We start from the raw sequence: 14,392 nt of genomic DNA, 5'->3' as shown, positions 1-14,392 counted from the left end.
TCCAGCAAGCGCTCACTCATCCCTGAATCAGCCAGCGATGAGGAAATGATACGGAATGATAATGGAATGGAGATGAGGCACAAAGATATTGATACTTAACGTGGGAAAACGGGAGAACCCTGAGAAAACCTAAAAACTTGTCCATCACAATTGTCACTGTGGATTTTTTCGATGATAAATCCCAGATCTCATTGGGACTCGAACCAGGGTCGCTTACGTGTCGGGCAGATGGTCTAGACTACGCTAGTACTAACCTTTATTCCAAGTGCAAGAAGATTTCTCATATCAACAAACAACAGAAAATTCTTCCGCACCACGACTGTTGGTCTTCGTTCGCCCAAGAAAATGAGACGTGCATGGACACGTGTGAAGCAATGACAGATGACGTGAAGGTAATACGTATGAACCACTCCAGCCGAGTAACTCCGTCCAGCAAATGAAGATATTCTTCCATCACTATAGAGAAGAAGGCTGATCTGATGGCCATATGTGACTATTTGGACCCTCAGTATAGAGAATTCTATCAGAGCTTAAAAGTGTAAGGACACTGGTCTTTGTAATGTAACTGCTAGAATAGCAAATTTGAATTATATCTCAATGTAATTTAGGCAAAACGAAATTATTCGTAATGTTATTTTATATTACTTAATACAGAATATTAATAATATATTTGTATCGTGTAGGTATACAATGTTACATTATTACTCGACCGAGGAGAGTGGAGCCGCGGGCGCAATGTAAATTATCGCAATGACATATTACGAACGCAGAAGCAGTACAAAGGGCGCTCCGGATTGCAGGACTCCACTGGCCACGGTCGAGTTATACTAATATCCTACTACACTTGAAACACAGGATTTGGATATGCAACGTTCTTATCATTTTGAAGTGTAATATAGGTACATAGTGTTTGATAATGTGAGGTGTTCACTAGCTATATTACTAAAACATTAGAAATTAAACAACCTAAAATTATTTATACTGCATATTTGTGGTATGTACTGAACTATATTATTTATACTGTCTCCTGTAAAATAGCTCAAACGGATTATGCAACATTATTCTGGGGAGGTATTCAATTCATGCAATATTGCGGGTAATTTTGTAATGAATAAAAAAGTTGTGAAGTACCGGTACAATTTTCTACCGTCATTTTATTTTTAAAGTTACCTATGTCGCTGCATTTTACGGTTCTGATTTTAAGAATGTAAATCCTTACCATTTATTCGCTATTATTAAAAATTAGTCAAGTAATGTAACCAGTGCCAGTGTTAATTTATTGGTGAATTGAATATCGATTATTCTGAAGAGGTACTTACTTGCAGTAATACCGTACAAGTATATGAAAAGAAAACAAAATAAAATGAATTCTACCGAATTAAATTAATTTATTTGGTGGTGCCACATTTCATTAGAAGTCTCAAAGTGCGGAACAGAATGATAACTTTTCCTTAGTCTGTTGTACTCACTCTTCTGCAACGCCCAGGAAGAAGCAATGGAATGAGATCGTTCTAACAGCACGCGAACTTATTTTCGAACTAAAAATCTTCTTTTAATTCTAGGAGCGATCATTTAATCGGAAACTAGGGAAACTAACCACTTATTAGAGATGGTATTATTAGAGGATACCCATTCCGGGAGGTTCGTAAACAAATACCCGGACATTCCTGACAGGACAGTTCACCTGGAGTCGTGGTGCCGCGTCCGCTTCCCCCCCTGCAGTCGTTGCTATTCTTCGCTTACTCATTCTAGCGCCACTTCATTCATCTCCCGTGTGGAGAGGCGAGTGGACGTGTGCGGAGAGTTGGACCGGTTGCCTCGGGTCTGTGCGCGTGCTCGGTGAAGATGTCCAACAAGCGCCTTTGTTCTAGTGTTATCGAGATAGCCGCACTTGTGTTATGCAGCCTTCATTGTTGTAAGTAACATTGCTTCCTAGTTATGTCATTCATTCCTATTTGCTTACATTCGAAATACTTGTACTTCGAAAGGTTGACGTCTTGTTGAAGGTCAAATCTTAATGTAGTAAAATATAGTATTTGTAATATGAACTACAAGATATGCTGTAAAATGTTAGTTGCGGCGGATTTACTTAGGTTAGTTTTCATTTTCACATCTTGTAAAATACAGGTCGCTTTAGATTTAGAGTCGTAATGATATAGAATTATTTATAATGAAAATTATTTCTTCTCTGAATTTTTATTTTTCATCTGGAAGATTAACACTTAGCAATGAATTGTCACAATTAATTTCCTCTCATTTTCTATTGTGTATTGCAATCTTGACCTTCTCTACCTTAAACCTAGTTAACTGAACTTGTTGCAACATGAAACAACGTACCCAAATCTCGTGTGATTCAACGCACTAGTGCGACGGTGGTCAGCTTGTCCGGCGCACCTCAACTGTGACAGTTACCTGGTGAGCGAAACGCGTATTGTCACGGAGGAGCAAACATTACATGGATATTTTTTGTGTAATCTCTCTCAAACTTTGCTTCGATTTCATAGCTGTAATTTGTCAGGGTTATTGTCAGTTACTCTTTTCAGGGTGTCTGTCGGTAACGAAGGTAACAAAAAGTAACTAATTCAAGCATTTGATAAAGAAAGTAAAGAAAAATTACGAATTAAAAAAACTCGAATGATCGTAGGTAACGAAATTGCGCTTATTTTTCTGTCTCACTTATTTAATATTAATTTAATCTTGGCTAAAATGGAACTGAAATAGCTGCAGTTACAAAAACAAATGTTGGTTGAACGAGGATTGAGCGTATTCTCTTCCTGCACTTTGAGCCATCTTACATGTCATACCAACATAACTTACGAGGCATTACGAACGTTCCGCGCTAGTTTGCAATATTGCAGCGGGATGGTTACCCGGGTATTTAAAATGTATAAATTCATAGCTATCGATATAACATAACGAATGTTTCGCGCTAGTTTCTAATGTTCGAGCGGGAATTCGTAGTTGTGGAAATGGCTGCAGTAGGTGATCGTATTAATATTAGAAAGCTGAGCATTATCAATAGTGAAAATGAAGCGCAACAGTGGTGCCGGGAGAAAGGTCTGCTTCCCGCAAATATGGAGTGTCCACTTTGTGGGGAGTTTTCGTACTCCCAAACAATAAGGGAGTGCGATGAGACGAATGTACCAGATGTAGCGGAGTCAACGATCACGGATTGGTTTTCATACTTGAGGGAAGTGTGTAGAGGTAAGAAAATGAACTGTTATGGCAGATTGGGTTAATTTAGGATTTTACTGACAGGTTAGGTTAGTTTAGGATTTTACTGACAGGTTAGCTTAGGATAGATAACGATGAAAGAGTAATGGAAGGTATCGTATGATGACGCAGAATATCTGCATGGAAATATCATATGTACTTCGGTACATTGAAATAATATTAGGATAGATAAGGTTAGTGTAGGATTTTATTGACAGGTTAGGTTAGTTTAGGTTTTTATGGTGCGTTACGTAATTATTTGTGACAGGTTAGGTTAGTTTAGGATTTTAGTGATAGGTTAGGTTAGTTTAGGATTTTAGTGACAGGTTAGGTTAGTTTAGGATTTTAGTGATAGGTTAGGTTAGTTTAGGATTTTAGTGACAGGTTAGGTTAGTTTAGGATTTAAGTGACATATTAGGTTAGTTTAGACTTTTATAATTGGTTGCATAATTATCTGTGACAGGTTAGGTTAGTTTAGGGTTTTGGTTAGGTTAGGTTAGTTTAGGGTTTTGGTTAGGTTAGGTTAGATAAGGTTAGTGTAGGATTTTAGTGACAGGTTACGTTATCTTAGGTTTTTATGATGCGTTACGTATTAGGTTAGTTTAGGATTTAGTGACAGGTAGGTTAGTTTAGGATTTTAGTGACAGGTTAGGTTTAGGATTTTAGTGACAGGTTAGGTTAGTTTAGGATTTTAGTGACAGGTTAGGTTAGTTTAGACTTTTATGATGCGAAGCATAATTATCTGTGACAGGTTAGGTTAGTTTAGGGTTTAGGTTAGGTTAGGTTAGTTTTGGATTTTGGTTAGGTTAGATAAGGTTAGGTTAGGTTGGGTTAGAATTTTGGTTAGGTTAGGTTAGTTTAGGGTTTTGGTTAGGTTAGGTTAGGGTTTTAGGTTAGGTTAGGTTAGGATTTTGGTTAGGTTAGGTTAGTTTAGGGTTTTGATTAGGTTAGGTTAGTTTAGGATTTTGGTTAGGTTAGGTTAGTTTAGGGTTTTGGTTAGGATAGCTTAGGTGAGGTTATGTTAGGTTTTCTTTAGGTTAGGTTAGTTTAGATTAGGTTACGATTTTGGTTAGGTTAGGTTAGTTTAGGGTTTTGGTTAGGTTAGGTTAGGTTAGTTTAGGATTTTGGTTAGGTTAGTTTAGGGTTTTAGTTAGGTTTGTTTATGTTAGATTAGGTTAGAAATTTGGTTAGGTTAGGTTAGTTTAGGATTTTGGTTGGGTTAGGTTAGTTTAGGATTTAGGATAGGTTAGGTGAGGTTAGGTTAGGGTTTTCTTTAGATTAGGTTAGGTTACGATTTTGGTTAGGTTAGGTTAGTTTAGGGTTTTGGTTAGGTTAGGTTAGTTTAGGATTTTGGTTAGGTTAGTTTAGGGTTTTAGTTAGGTTTGTTTATGTTAGGTTAGGTTAGAAATTTGGTTAGGTTAAGTTAGTTTAGGGTTTTGGTTAGGTTAGGTTTGTTTAGGGTTTAGGTTAATTTAGGTTAGTTTAGGTTTTTATTATGCGTTAGATAGTTTTAGCTTTTTTATGCTTTGTGTAGGCAAATATGTGGCAGGTTAGGTTGGGTTAGTTTAGGATTTTGTTGAGAAGTTGGGTTAGGTTAGTTTAGGCTTTTTTATGCTTTGCATATACGAAACTGTGCAATGTTGGGTTAGGATAGTTTAGGTTTTATTGACAGGTTAGTTTAGTTTTGGAGTTTAGTGAAATAGGTTAGGTTAGTTTAGACTTTTATGATGCGTTAGGTTAGGTTAGTTTAGGTTTTTGTAGGCTTTTATTTGCTATAAGTGTTATTTTCTTTCAGACAATGTGGATCGCCGTTAGAAGAACGAACCTAGAATTGGACGGCCGAATCATATAGTAGAAATTGATGAATGCAAGATTGGACGTAGGAAATTTTAGGCAGGTGGTCGTATTGTGGAGGGTTCTCGGGTTTTGGGCATGATAGGTCGTGAGACGAAGGAAGTGCGATTGGAGATTTGTCCGAATAATAAAGAGGGACAAAGATGCTTTTCTTGGTGTTATTCGGAAACATGTCGCCGCTCAAACCACAATAATGACGGACTGCTGGAAGGGATATGAAGGCCTGGATGTTAACAATTTCCGTCATTTGACTGTGAATCAGAGCCTCAACTTTATTGATCCGGAAAGCGGTGCATGCACGAATTTGATCGAAAACGCAAGCGATTGAGTGTGGCTGTCGTGAAGTAGTGATTTTTTTGTTTTTTACGTTGGCAGTTGAAGGACGTCATTGTGTTCATAATGGCGGGCTTCGAAAGAAAGTTCAGTTGTGAAATTTATGTGTTTATTGTAGTAATATATGCTCCAGCGGAGTGTTTTTCAGTGCGTATTGAATTAATAACAGTTCAGCGTTCTTCACATTACATCGTATCGTGTGTTTCATGTGACTAAAATCGTTTCACTGACTAGAAAACAGAACGTTTGCACTCACATTACGTTGGACGTTTCATTTCACAGGTAATTTGCCACATATCTCTACAGTTATTTTACTTGTAACAATTACCAATAGAATGCTTAAGTTTTAAAATGCATCTCCACAAAAAATTCCATCAAATTCGCTTTATAATTCGAACATTTTGTATTGCAAAATCGTCGGAATCCGCTCAATCCTCGTTTCACCCAAATGTTATCTATCAGAAGAAATGTTGCGTTGCGTGACTCACATTTCATGAAAATAAAACAAAGGTGTTTGAAACTTGGTAATTGACATCTGACATTGTGCTTAACTGTCTTGGTTTCAAGGCAGACTAACAAACTACGATAACCTAAGCTGTTGATAAAGCGTCGTAAAATAACCTACTAAAATAATAAAAAAAAAAGAAACTACAAAATTAAATCTTATTAAATATATGTAAGTTTTATGTGCATAGTTTTAATTTATCAATGGTATAACCTAAGATTGTGCAATCTTCAAGTAGGAGCATCTTCCTCTACTACGATCGATGAATTTAGTGTAATTTTATTTCAGAACTCAACAAAAGTTTAAAATTAATATTGCAAATTTACTTACTACAGTAACCTATCCCACAACTTTGTGCATAGTTTTATTCAGTGACAAATTAAACGGAAGAAAACACTAATTGAAGCGTCGGCTGGAACAACGTTGTAAGTTACAAAATTTTCATTCGGCGTGTTTCCGTGTAATAATATAGTATGTTATGTTACTTAGTTATACTCCTTGGCTTGCAACTGTCCATCAATGCAGTACGTGAAATTTGTCCACTCAAACGTTTGCTACCCTCATAAGAACAACGTTGTACGCGTACACATTTTTGCAGCTCCTGTAAATTTTACCAAATGTAACTTATAACGTTGTTCCAGCCGACGCTTCAATTATTTATGCTAAGTTCTTGGCTCAAATTTGTCTGGAGATTGCTTGAATTACTCTGATACTACTTATTGTTTTGTCTTATCACATCCTCTCTTTACCGACTTACAATCCATTGCGGTGTATGGGAGAGTGTCTTTGGACCAACACTAGTCTCGCGTAATGCAATCCCCTCTGGCCTTGTGATCATCACGATGCAAAGCTACCGCGGAGACATCACAGGGCGTGTGGAAGGCAAGGGACAAATACCCAGCCCCAAAGGACGGAAGATAAAGCTCTGAGACTCACAGCTGTTAACGATTTCAAAAGCGAGTCTTTTGGATGGCACCACTCTCGCAAAGTTTTCAAGTAGACTTATTTAATAGGCTCTATGGAATGGAATTTATCTATTTTGAGTACTGGTTTAAAAATAACAATTTCTTTAAGAGAAATAACTTCTCATCTGCCATTGAGAACATCCTCGGGAAAAGAATGTAACATCAGATTATTGAAATATGTGATGTAGGTGGAAAAAGTATATTTAAAGCATTTATTTGTAACAAATTATTGCGTTCAATAGCTGAATAAACTTCTAACCTTGTTTAGTCACATGGTTGTACTACTAAATATAGGTCTAATAAAATATGCCACTGACAAATTTTCTTTTTTCCTAGAACATGAATTACAGTTTTGTAGGTTACATCCTTATTCCGGCGAGGTCTTCAATTAACAATGTCACAAAGAAATCTTTCCGGACTCTCTCTCTCTCTCTCTCTCTCTCTCTCTCTATATATATATATATAGTTTTCTTGAAATTCCCGTACTAGTGTTGTTTTCACGTTTACTTAATGGGTGTTACAGTAGTTCCTAGCAATGCAGTTACAGCGGAAACATAAATCTGAAATGGATTTCTTTTTCTCCTGTTCATAGGCTATAAGGACTTTCATGAGTGGAAAAAAATGGAGCCCACGCTTAAATGATATTGCATCATACTGTTCATAACTGATAACATGGTTATATTCCTGTTTCGTTTGTTATAGAATACGCATTTTAAGAAACGAGAATATTTTTATGTTCGAACCATTCGTTCTAAAATATTTTTTTCTAGAACAACCAATTGGGTTTCCTTTCTTCCTTCGAAACTTTACGCGGAAGTATAAAGGACAGAAATGTCTCTTTCTTCAAAAAATATTTATTTTGCGAAACAGAAGACATTTATTTTGATCTTCTAGTTATAATAGTGCAGTTGTGGTTTACGAAATATTTGAGCCAGAATTACTTAATATTGATTGCATTAATTGAACAATTTCTAATATTACCCAAATTTATGATAGTACGTCATTAATTATATAAAAACAAATCTAGACTACATAATTCATCTTAATTAGCACATTCGATGCTAGTACATAGGCCTATCGCACTTTAAGGAACCGTCTGTCTGCTAAGTTTGACCTCTGTTTTCCCTGCCCTCACTCTACAATTTCTCCTAAATTCACATGGACATCATGGACACTACTGTTATACAGGGTGATTCATGAAGTTCTTCCCAGGCTTATGGAGGTGATTCCTGAGGTTATTTGGAACAAAAAATGTAAATAAATGAATGGGATCACATTCATAATTGCGGAGCTATGGTGATTTGAAAATGACAGAAAAAGCTTTCATTTCAGGATTTCAGTAACAAAAATAAAAAATAAAATAACTAAAATGCAAACAGTTCTTTTTCATTTATCAGTCTCTTATATTTATAGTGGATTTAAGTCGCATTTTCGAAAATGCCTCCCCGAATCTCAAGAAAACGGTCCGCACGGCTGTGAACCGCACGTGTAGCATTTCGCAGCTTCACACGTTTGTTCCTTATTATCGCCGCGGGATCCAGAATGCGTTGAAGCAAATCTTTACGTGTTTGTACCTTAACCTGGTACACGATGTCTTTAATCCGCCCCCAGATGCATGTGCACGTAGTTATGAAAACAAATATACCTAGCGCTCCATTCACTATGACGCGTTTCGAAAATTTGTTGTAACTCCGCAATTATGAATGTGATCCCATTAATTTATTTACATTTTTTTTTCAAATAACCTCAGGAATCACCTCCATAAAACGGGGGAGAAATTCATGAGTCACTCTGTATATCCTCGTTTTATATTTTTATGCTATTATCATCATCTTTAGCGTTAGATTTTTTGCAGGAGCCAGGGAATATAATAATAATAATACTGATAATAATAATAATAATAATAATAATAATAATGAAGATGAAATAAAATGAAATTATAGGGAGGACACTTGCTTTTACAGCTGTGAACTTCTTATGCCTGCCACTTCTGATCATATCGTATATTGTAATATATCCAAGATAAATCATAAGTTTAAGACAGAATTTTTCAACGCAGACTTATCCACTCAAAATACTGTACTCATCACTTTTTCACCAACGCTGGTAAATTTACTTGCTATCCTGGTTTTCTAAAACTGGTAATAACATCTCAGATACTAATCAACTTTGTGTTCATTACACCATTTATTCACTTTGGTCCTTAAAATTCTCATATTGAAAGTACAACCGTCTGTTTCCTACTGCTGAAACGAGGCAATCTTCGAAGAAAAACTAACACTACAGGTATACGAGCTTCTGATATTAGCAACAGTAAAAACAAATGGATATGAGTATATCTACTTCCACGTATAGTTGAATTTGTAGTTTTACCATAAAGAACTATAGGCGTTGATGAAAGAAGAAGAGGCCTAACATGACATACCGAGAAAAAGATCTACTATTCGAACTCATACAGAAACACATAAATGTGATTCAGAACAAAAAAAAATGCAAAATCATCGTAGTCATCAAAATATGTAGCACGTTCTTTTATCCAACTATGGCATTTTCTTCTATGTTCTTGGACGTATTCATCGTCTCTGTCATTTTGCCTCATGTTTACCAGGTGCTGCAATCGCCTACGCGTCATTTTCTTTTATGCCAATTATCTTGGATAATCCTGTTTTACTGGTCAGTCTTCCAACAGATAAAATATAAACTGAGATAATGTGTCAAAAAAAAAAAAAAAATGTTGGTGAAACACAGTTTTCGATTAAAAAAACTTGATAAAATAATTATCGGCGTTGGTGAAAATGGCCCTTAAGTACTCCCATTTCATTATAAAAAGTGAGTACATCAACATTTAAGAGTACTGAAGTAGATATTGTCTCCGTCAGTACAGAGAGATGGTTCTGACTTTGTACCACCAGTATTTATAGTCTCGTTTCAGGTACTATCTTTCCATCTCTAGTTCTTAAACGCCTTTTGTCGCGACAGTCTCCTGCTAGGCCTATAGATTTGTTTCTGCAGCGGTTTCCAACCATCATGAGCATGCACACATCGACTTTACTGTTCGTGCAGCGGTAACTTCAAACTCTACTTGCTGATTAAAGTCAGACGTTCTTGCAGCATATCAAACCGTCACCAAACCATTTCCTGACGTTCAGAAAAATTTGCGGATCAAGAGCAAACCAATCTCAAATCAGAGTGACGCATGCGCATAAAAGTAGTTGCGTTTTACTTTTATTCGCTAGACTGGCTACAGATGTACTTTTTGGATTTATATTTTCATGCTTACCTAATTTGATTACTAAAACATACTGTGAAATGGTCCGCCGAGTTAGCTCTGTGGTAGTGTGTCTGCTTCCACACTAGCCGGCCCGGTTTCGATCCCCGGCGGGGTCAGAAATTTTCATGTAAAATTTATACCTCGGGAATTGGAGAGATGGCGATGCACAACTTCTTATCACTAGATTGTGCACCAGTATGCCTGCATTAAATCCAAATCTCTCCGCAGTGCATATGAAGAGAAGGCACATGTCACTGTTGATAGTGATTCGTCCGTCGGACGGGGCTGTTAAGCCTGGTGGCCGCCTTGGTGCTATTCGACATGAGTAGGCTACGTGCCGGCACCGGGTTTCACCTTCTCCCTTCCTTATCATCATCACTCATTCCATAAACTACACGAACACTTACACATACACTCACCCTAGTACACGACACCTCTCCACAGATACACATTATGTACAGCGTGGCCTGCCGAAGTGGTGTGCAACTTAAAAATGGATCACAGTGCACCCATCTATACCTTATTTTATTTCAAGGAGTGCAGTTCGGTGGCTTCTTTGAACACCCACTTACAGATTTATGACTTCCTACATAAACACCTCTGACAATTCTATCCTGTCCCCTCGTCCCAACATTGCACAGTTACCACAATCCTGGTGACCTTCGAAATTATGCAGTGAAACTGACGGGATTCTTGAAATTCGGAAAAGATGCGGCAACTCTGCCTCCACGTGGATTTGACGGGCACCTGTCATTTCTTCTGAACGAGGGTTGTGATTGGTTACTGACAAGAGAAGACAAGATTTCCGTCACAGTAAGGAAGACATTTATTTATGACAACCGATTAGTAGGGGGCAGTAGAAGGTCTGTCGGCAAAGTCCTTTCTATGAAACTGCACTCCATGAAAAAAAATAAAGTATATCCGCAGTATGGGGAACTCGAATCACGGAAGGTGAAGTAGTAGGGATTGGATACATACATACATAGGCCTACTGTGAAATTTAATAACATATTTAATATACGAGATTATTAAATTATTTTACAGTACATGTGCGTTCGTTTCATGCGCAATAGTTGAGGTTGGAACAGTTTTCAAATAGTTGTCAAACCATCACAAATTCGTTGCAGAAACAAACCTATTATCTCCAACTGAAAAGAAATTGCAACCACAGTGCTTTGCGCCGGAAGCGTCCTGCTCCTGTAGCAATACAGTGCATCTTTCAGAAGGCAGTTTCTTCTCAACCAGTGACCCAGCAAATTTCTTTTCCTCTTTCTGATCAGTTTCAGCATCATTCTATCTTCATCCACTTTTTTCAACACAGCTTCGTTTCTTATTCTGTCTGTCCACTTCACACGCTGCATCCTTCTCCATATCCACATATCAAATGCTTCTAGGCGCTTCTCTTCACTTCTTCGTAATGTCCATCTTTCTGCCCCATACAATGCTAAAATCTACACAAAGCACTTCACTAATCTCTTTTTTAGTTCTTTCTCCAGAAGTCCGCAGAAGATGCTTTTTTTATTAAAAGCTTCCTTTGCCATTGCTATTCTCCTTTTGACTTTTTGGCAGCAGCTCATGTTACTGCTTACAGTACATCCCAAGTATTTGAAGCTGTCCATTTGCTCTACTGCCTCATTTAGAATTCGCAAGTTTACCTTCTTTACTTTTCTTCCTATGACCATGGTCTTCGTCTTGTTGGCATTTATCTTCATTCCATACTGCTCACAGCTGTCATTTAGCGCCAGTAGCTTATTCCTTAGTGTCATCTACTCATCTGCTAGCAATGCCATATCATCAGCAAATCTTATATACTTTATTCTTCTTCCTCCTACTATCACTCCTTCCATGTTCCGAAAAGAGTTCTTCAGTAAATCGTCAGAGTAGATGTTGAAGAGGGTAGGGGATAAAGGGCATCCTTATACTCCTCTCCCTATTTCACTTCCTTCTGAAATTTCTTCTCCTTTGACTCGTTTTTTCATATAAAGATTGATGAACAGTATTCTCTCTTTCCAATCCACGCCAATTTTCTTTAGGATCCCCATCAGTTTATTCCAATCCATCTATCAAACGCCTTTTTTAGGTCCACAAATACTACCATATATACATTTCTTTATTCTTCTCTAGGTATCTTTCGCCGATTTTTCGTAGCAGTCAAATTCCATCTCTCGTACCTTTCCCCTTCCTGAAGCCAAACTGCTCTTCTTCCAACTGTTCTTCCATCTTAGAATATAAACGTCGATTCAATATTCGCATAAGAATCTTCGCCGACTGTTATATCAGACTGACAGTGCTGAACTCGTTACATTTCTTGGCATTATTTTTCTTTGGTATTGGAAGCAAACACTGTCTCCGTAAATCTTTAGGCTAGTCGCCTTTCATATATATTTCGTTGAATAATGATATAATTTCCTTCTTGTCTTTACCAAAACATTTCACTAATTCAATGGGGGTTCCATCAACTCTTGTTGCTTTCCCTTTCTCCATTTCCTTAGGCGCTAGTTCAACTTCTTCCCTTAAAATATAAAATAATTATTTTTCGTCTTCTGATACGGCTGCTTCGTCTGCTATAGCCAAGTCATCTGGACGATTCCCTGTCTCATATATCTCTTCTACATACTAATATATAGTAATTCAATAAAAAATGTTGATGGAAATGAATTTAGAAGCAGATAACTAATTTCTTGTGCCATGTGCCGTTAAAATGTCAGCTACGGTCAAGTTTGTTGTGCTATTTTACTACTTAATCTTCTGTTATTTTCAAGATTTGCTTTGTTTCATTCCAAAATAGTGTTAGAATAGTGTGGATGTCATATGGATTTAGTACATTTTATGCGTTACAGAAGCAGTAAAAGTAATGCAGTTTTGCTCCAAATGATCTGGCCAGCGACCAGAACGATACGCAAGTTGCATCGGTGTCGATCGAAAATCTGGTCGGACCACCTGCGTGACATGTTTCACTAATAACCCGTCACGGTTCTCCAACATGTTCGTTCCTCCACACTGCTCCTTCGTCCCGAATCCCTTGAACATGCGTTCTTAATATTCATAGCAATGACAATGCATCTGGCATTGCTGTAGGGACGAAGGAACTATTCCTCAAAGTGACTTTAACAACACACGGATCATGCTCGCGTGTTTATGTAGTTTAACAGTAGGATTCAAATATAATTCCTGATTTATTGAATGATAGAAAGTCTCTCAGAAAACAAGAGAGAAGAAATTTATCTTATTGCATCCGGAACAACGAAAATAATGTGCGAGAGATTATGATGTTAGGATAAGAACATGAGCCATTATGGCCCTAACTCGGATGAAATTAATACAAGCCTGAACATTACTTACTTAATATGTTATGACTAAGCTTGCAATGTTGGGGACCGATAGGATGCGTTACGATGGTTTCAAGTTTACTATCCGTTCACCAGTCAGTACTCTAGCATGCGTAAACAGTGTACCTGCTAATAATAATGCCGAAGGTTAAAAATTCTCAGGCGCATATTTTTGCAGTGGAATTTGGTGAGGCATTGGAGATGTGAGTTGTTGTGCATTGTAATTGTTCGAATCCTGAAGGAAAGTCTTAGTTACCAGTCTATCGTGCTGCCACTGTGTTACGGAATCACTTGAGAACCAACGTTCCTTGAGAGTCTGTCATACAATAAGTGATTTAAAAGGAGACTACGTCCTACGAGTAGCTTTAATTTAGAACTAATTTCACGTAATTTGCATTACTTGTGAAAACAAACGTTTCCGTTACATCTCTTAATTTAATTTAAGTATCACTGGATTGAGAAACTCGCTACAAAATCACGTTATATGTTGCACCTTATCACAAATTTGTAGTCGATACAGAATGCTAGGAATGCTTCTCGATTGCAGCGATATTTTACTACTTAATTAACTTATTATTCCCAGAACATGAATTTTACAGCTTATTTTCTAATGGCTTTCGAAATGGGCTACGTCAGCAATCGAAACTACAACAATTTCAATAGATTACTCGCTATCTTGTGAATGCGGGCGTGGCATGCGTAGTGGCTCATTTCGGGGACTTTGATTATTCCGTCGGTCCGGTACTTTTTGCCACTACTGTACAGTATATCAAACTAGCATCAGAGGCAGCTGCAATACCACATGCAATGTTGTCAAACTTTTTCAGTGATAATTCCCACAAAAGCATCTAAATTTTCCCATTTTTCCCATGAAAAATATTTAATTCCCACATTTTCTCCCACATCATATCACGCATTATTT

General features: G+C 37.3%; 1 protein-coding gene across 3 annotated transcripts in view; it reads left to right on the top strand.

Annotated features, from left to right (window-relative positions):
• The first annotated feature begins 1,780 nt into the window (after positions 1-1,780).
• LOC138707874 (uncharacterized) overlaps positions 1,781-14,392 on the top strand; it is a 469,237-nt gene continuing 456,625 nt past the window's right edge. For all 3 annotated transcript variants that reach the window (XM_069837876.1, XM_069837875.1, XM_069837874.1), the window contains exon 1: positions 1,781-1,915. In XM_069837876.1, the coding sequence (XP_069693977.1) occupies positions 1,846-1,915 (70 nt within the window). In that variant the 5' untranslated portion in view covers positions 1,781-1,845. The remainder of the gene's footprint in view (positions 1,916-14,392) is intronic.

Source organism: Periplaneta americana, chromosome 10 (assembly GCF_040183065.1).
Source record: "Periplaneta americana isolate PAMFEO1 chromosome 10, P.americana_PAMFEO1_priV1, whole genome shotgun sequence".
NCBI classification, from domain to species: Eukaryota; Metazoa; Arthropoda; class Insecta; order Blattodea; family Blattidae; genus Periplaneta; species Periplaneta americana.
Note: the sequence above shows the minus strand (reverse complement) of the source record. Positions and strands in the feature narration are given on the sequence as shown.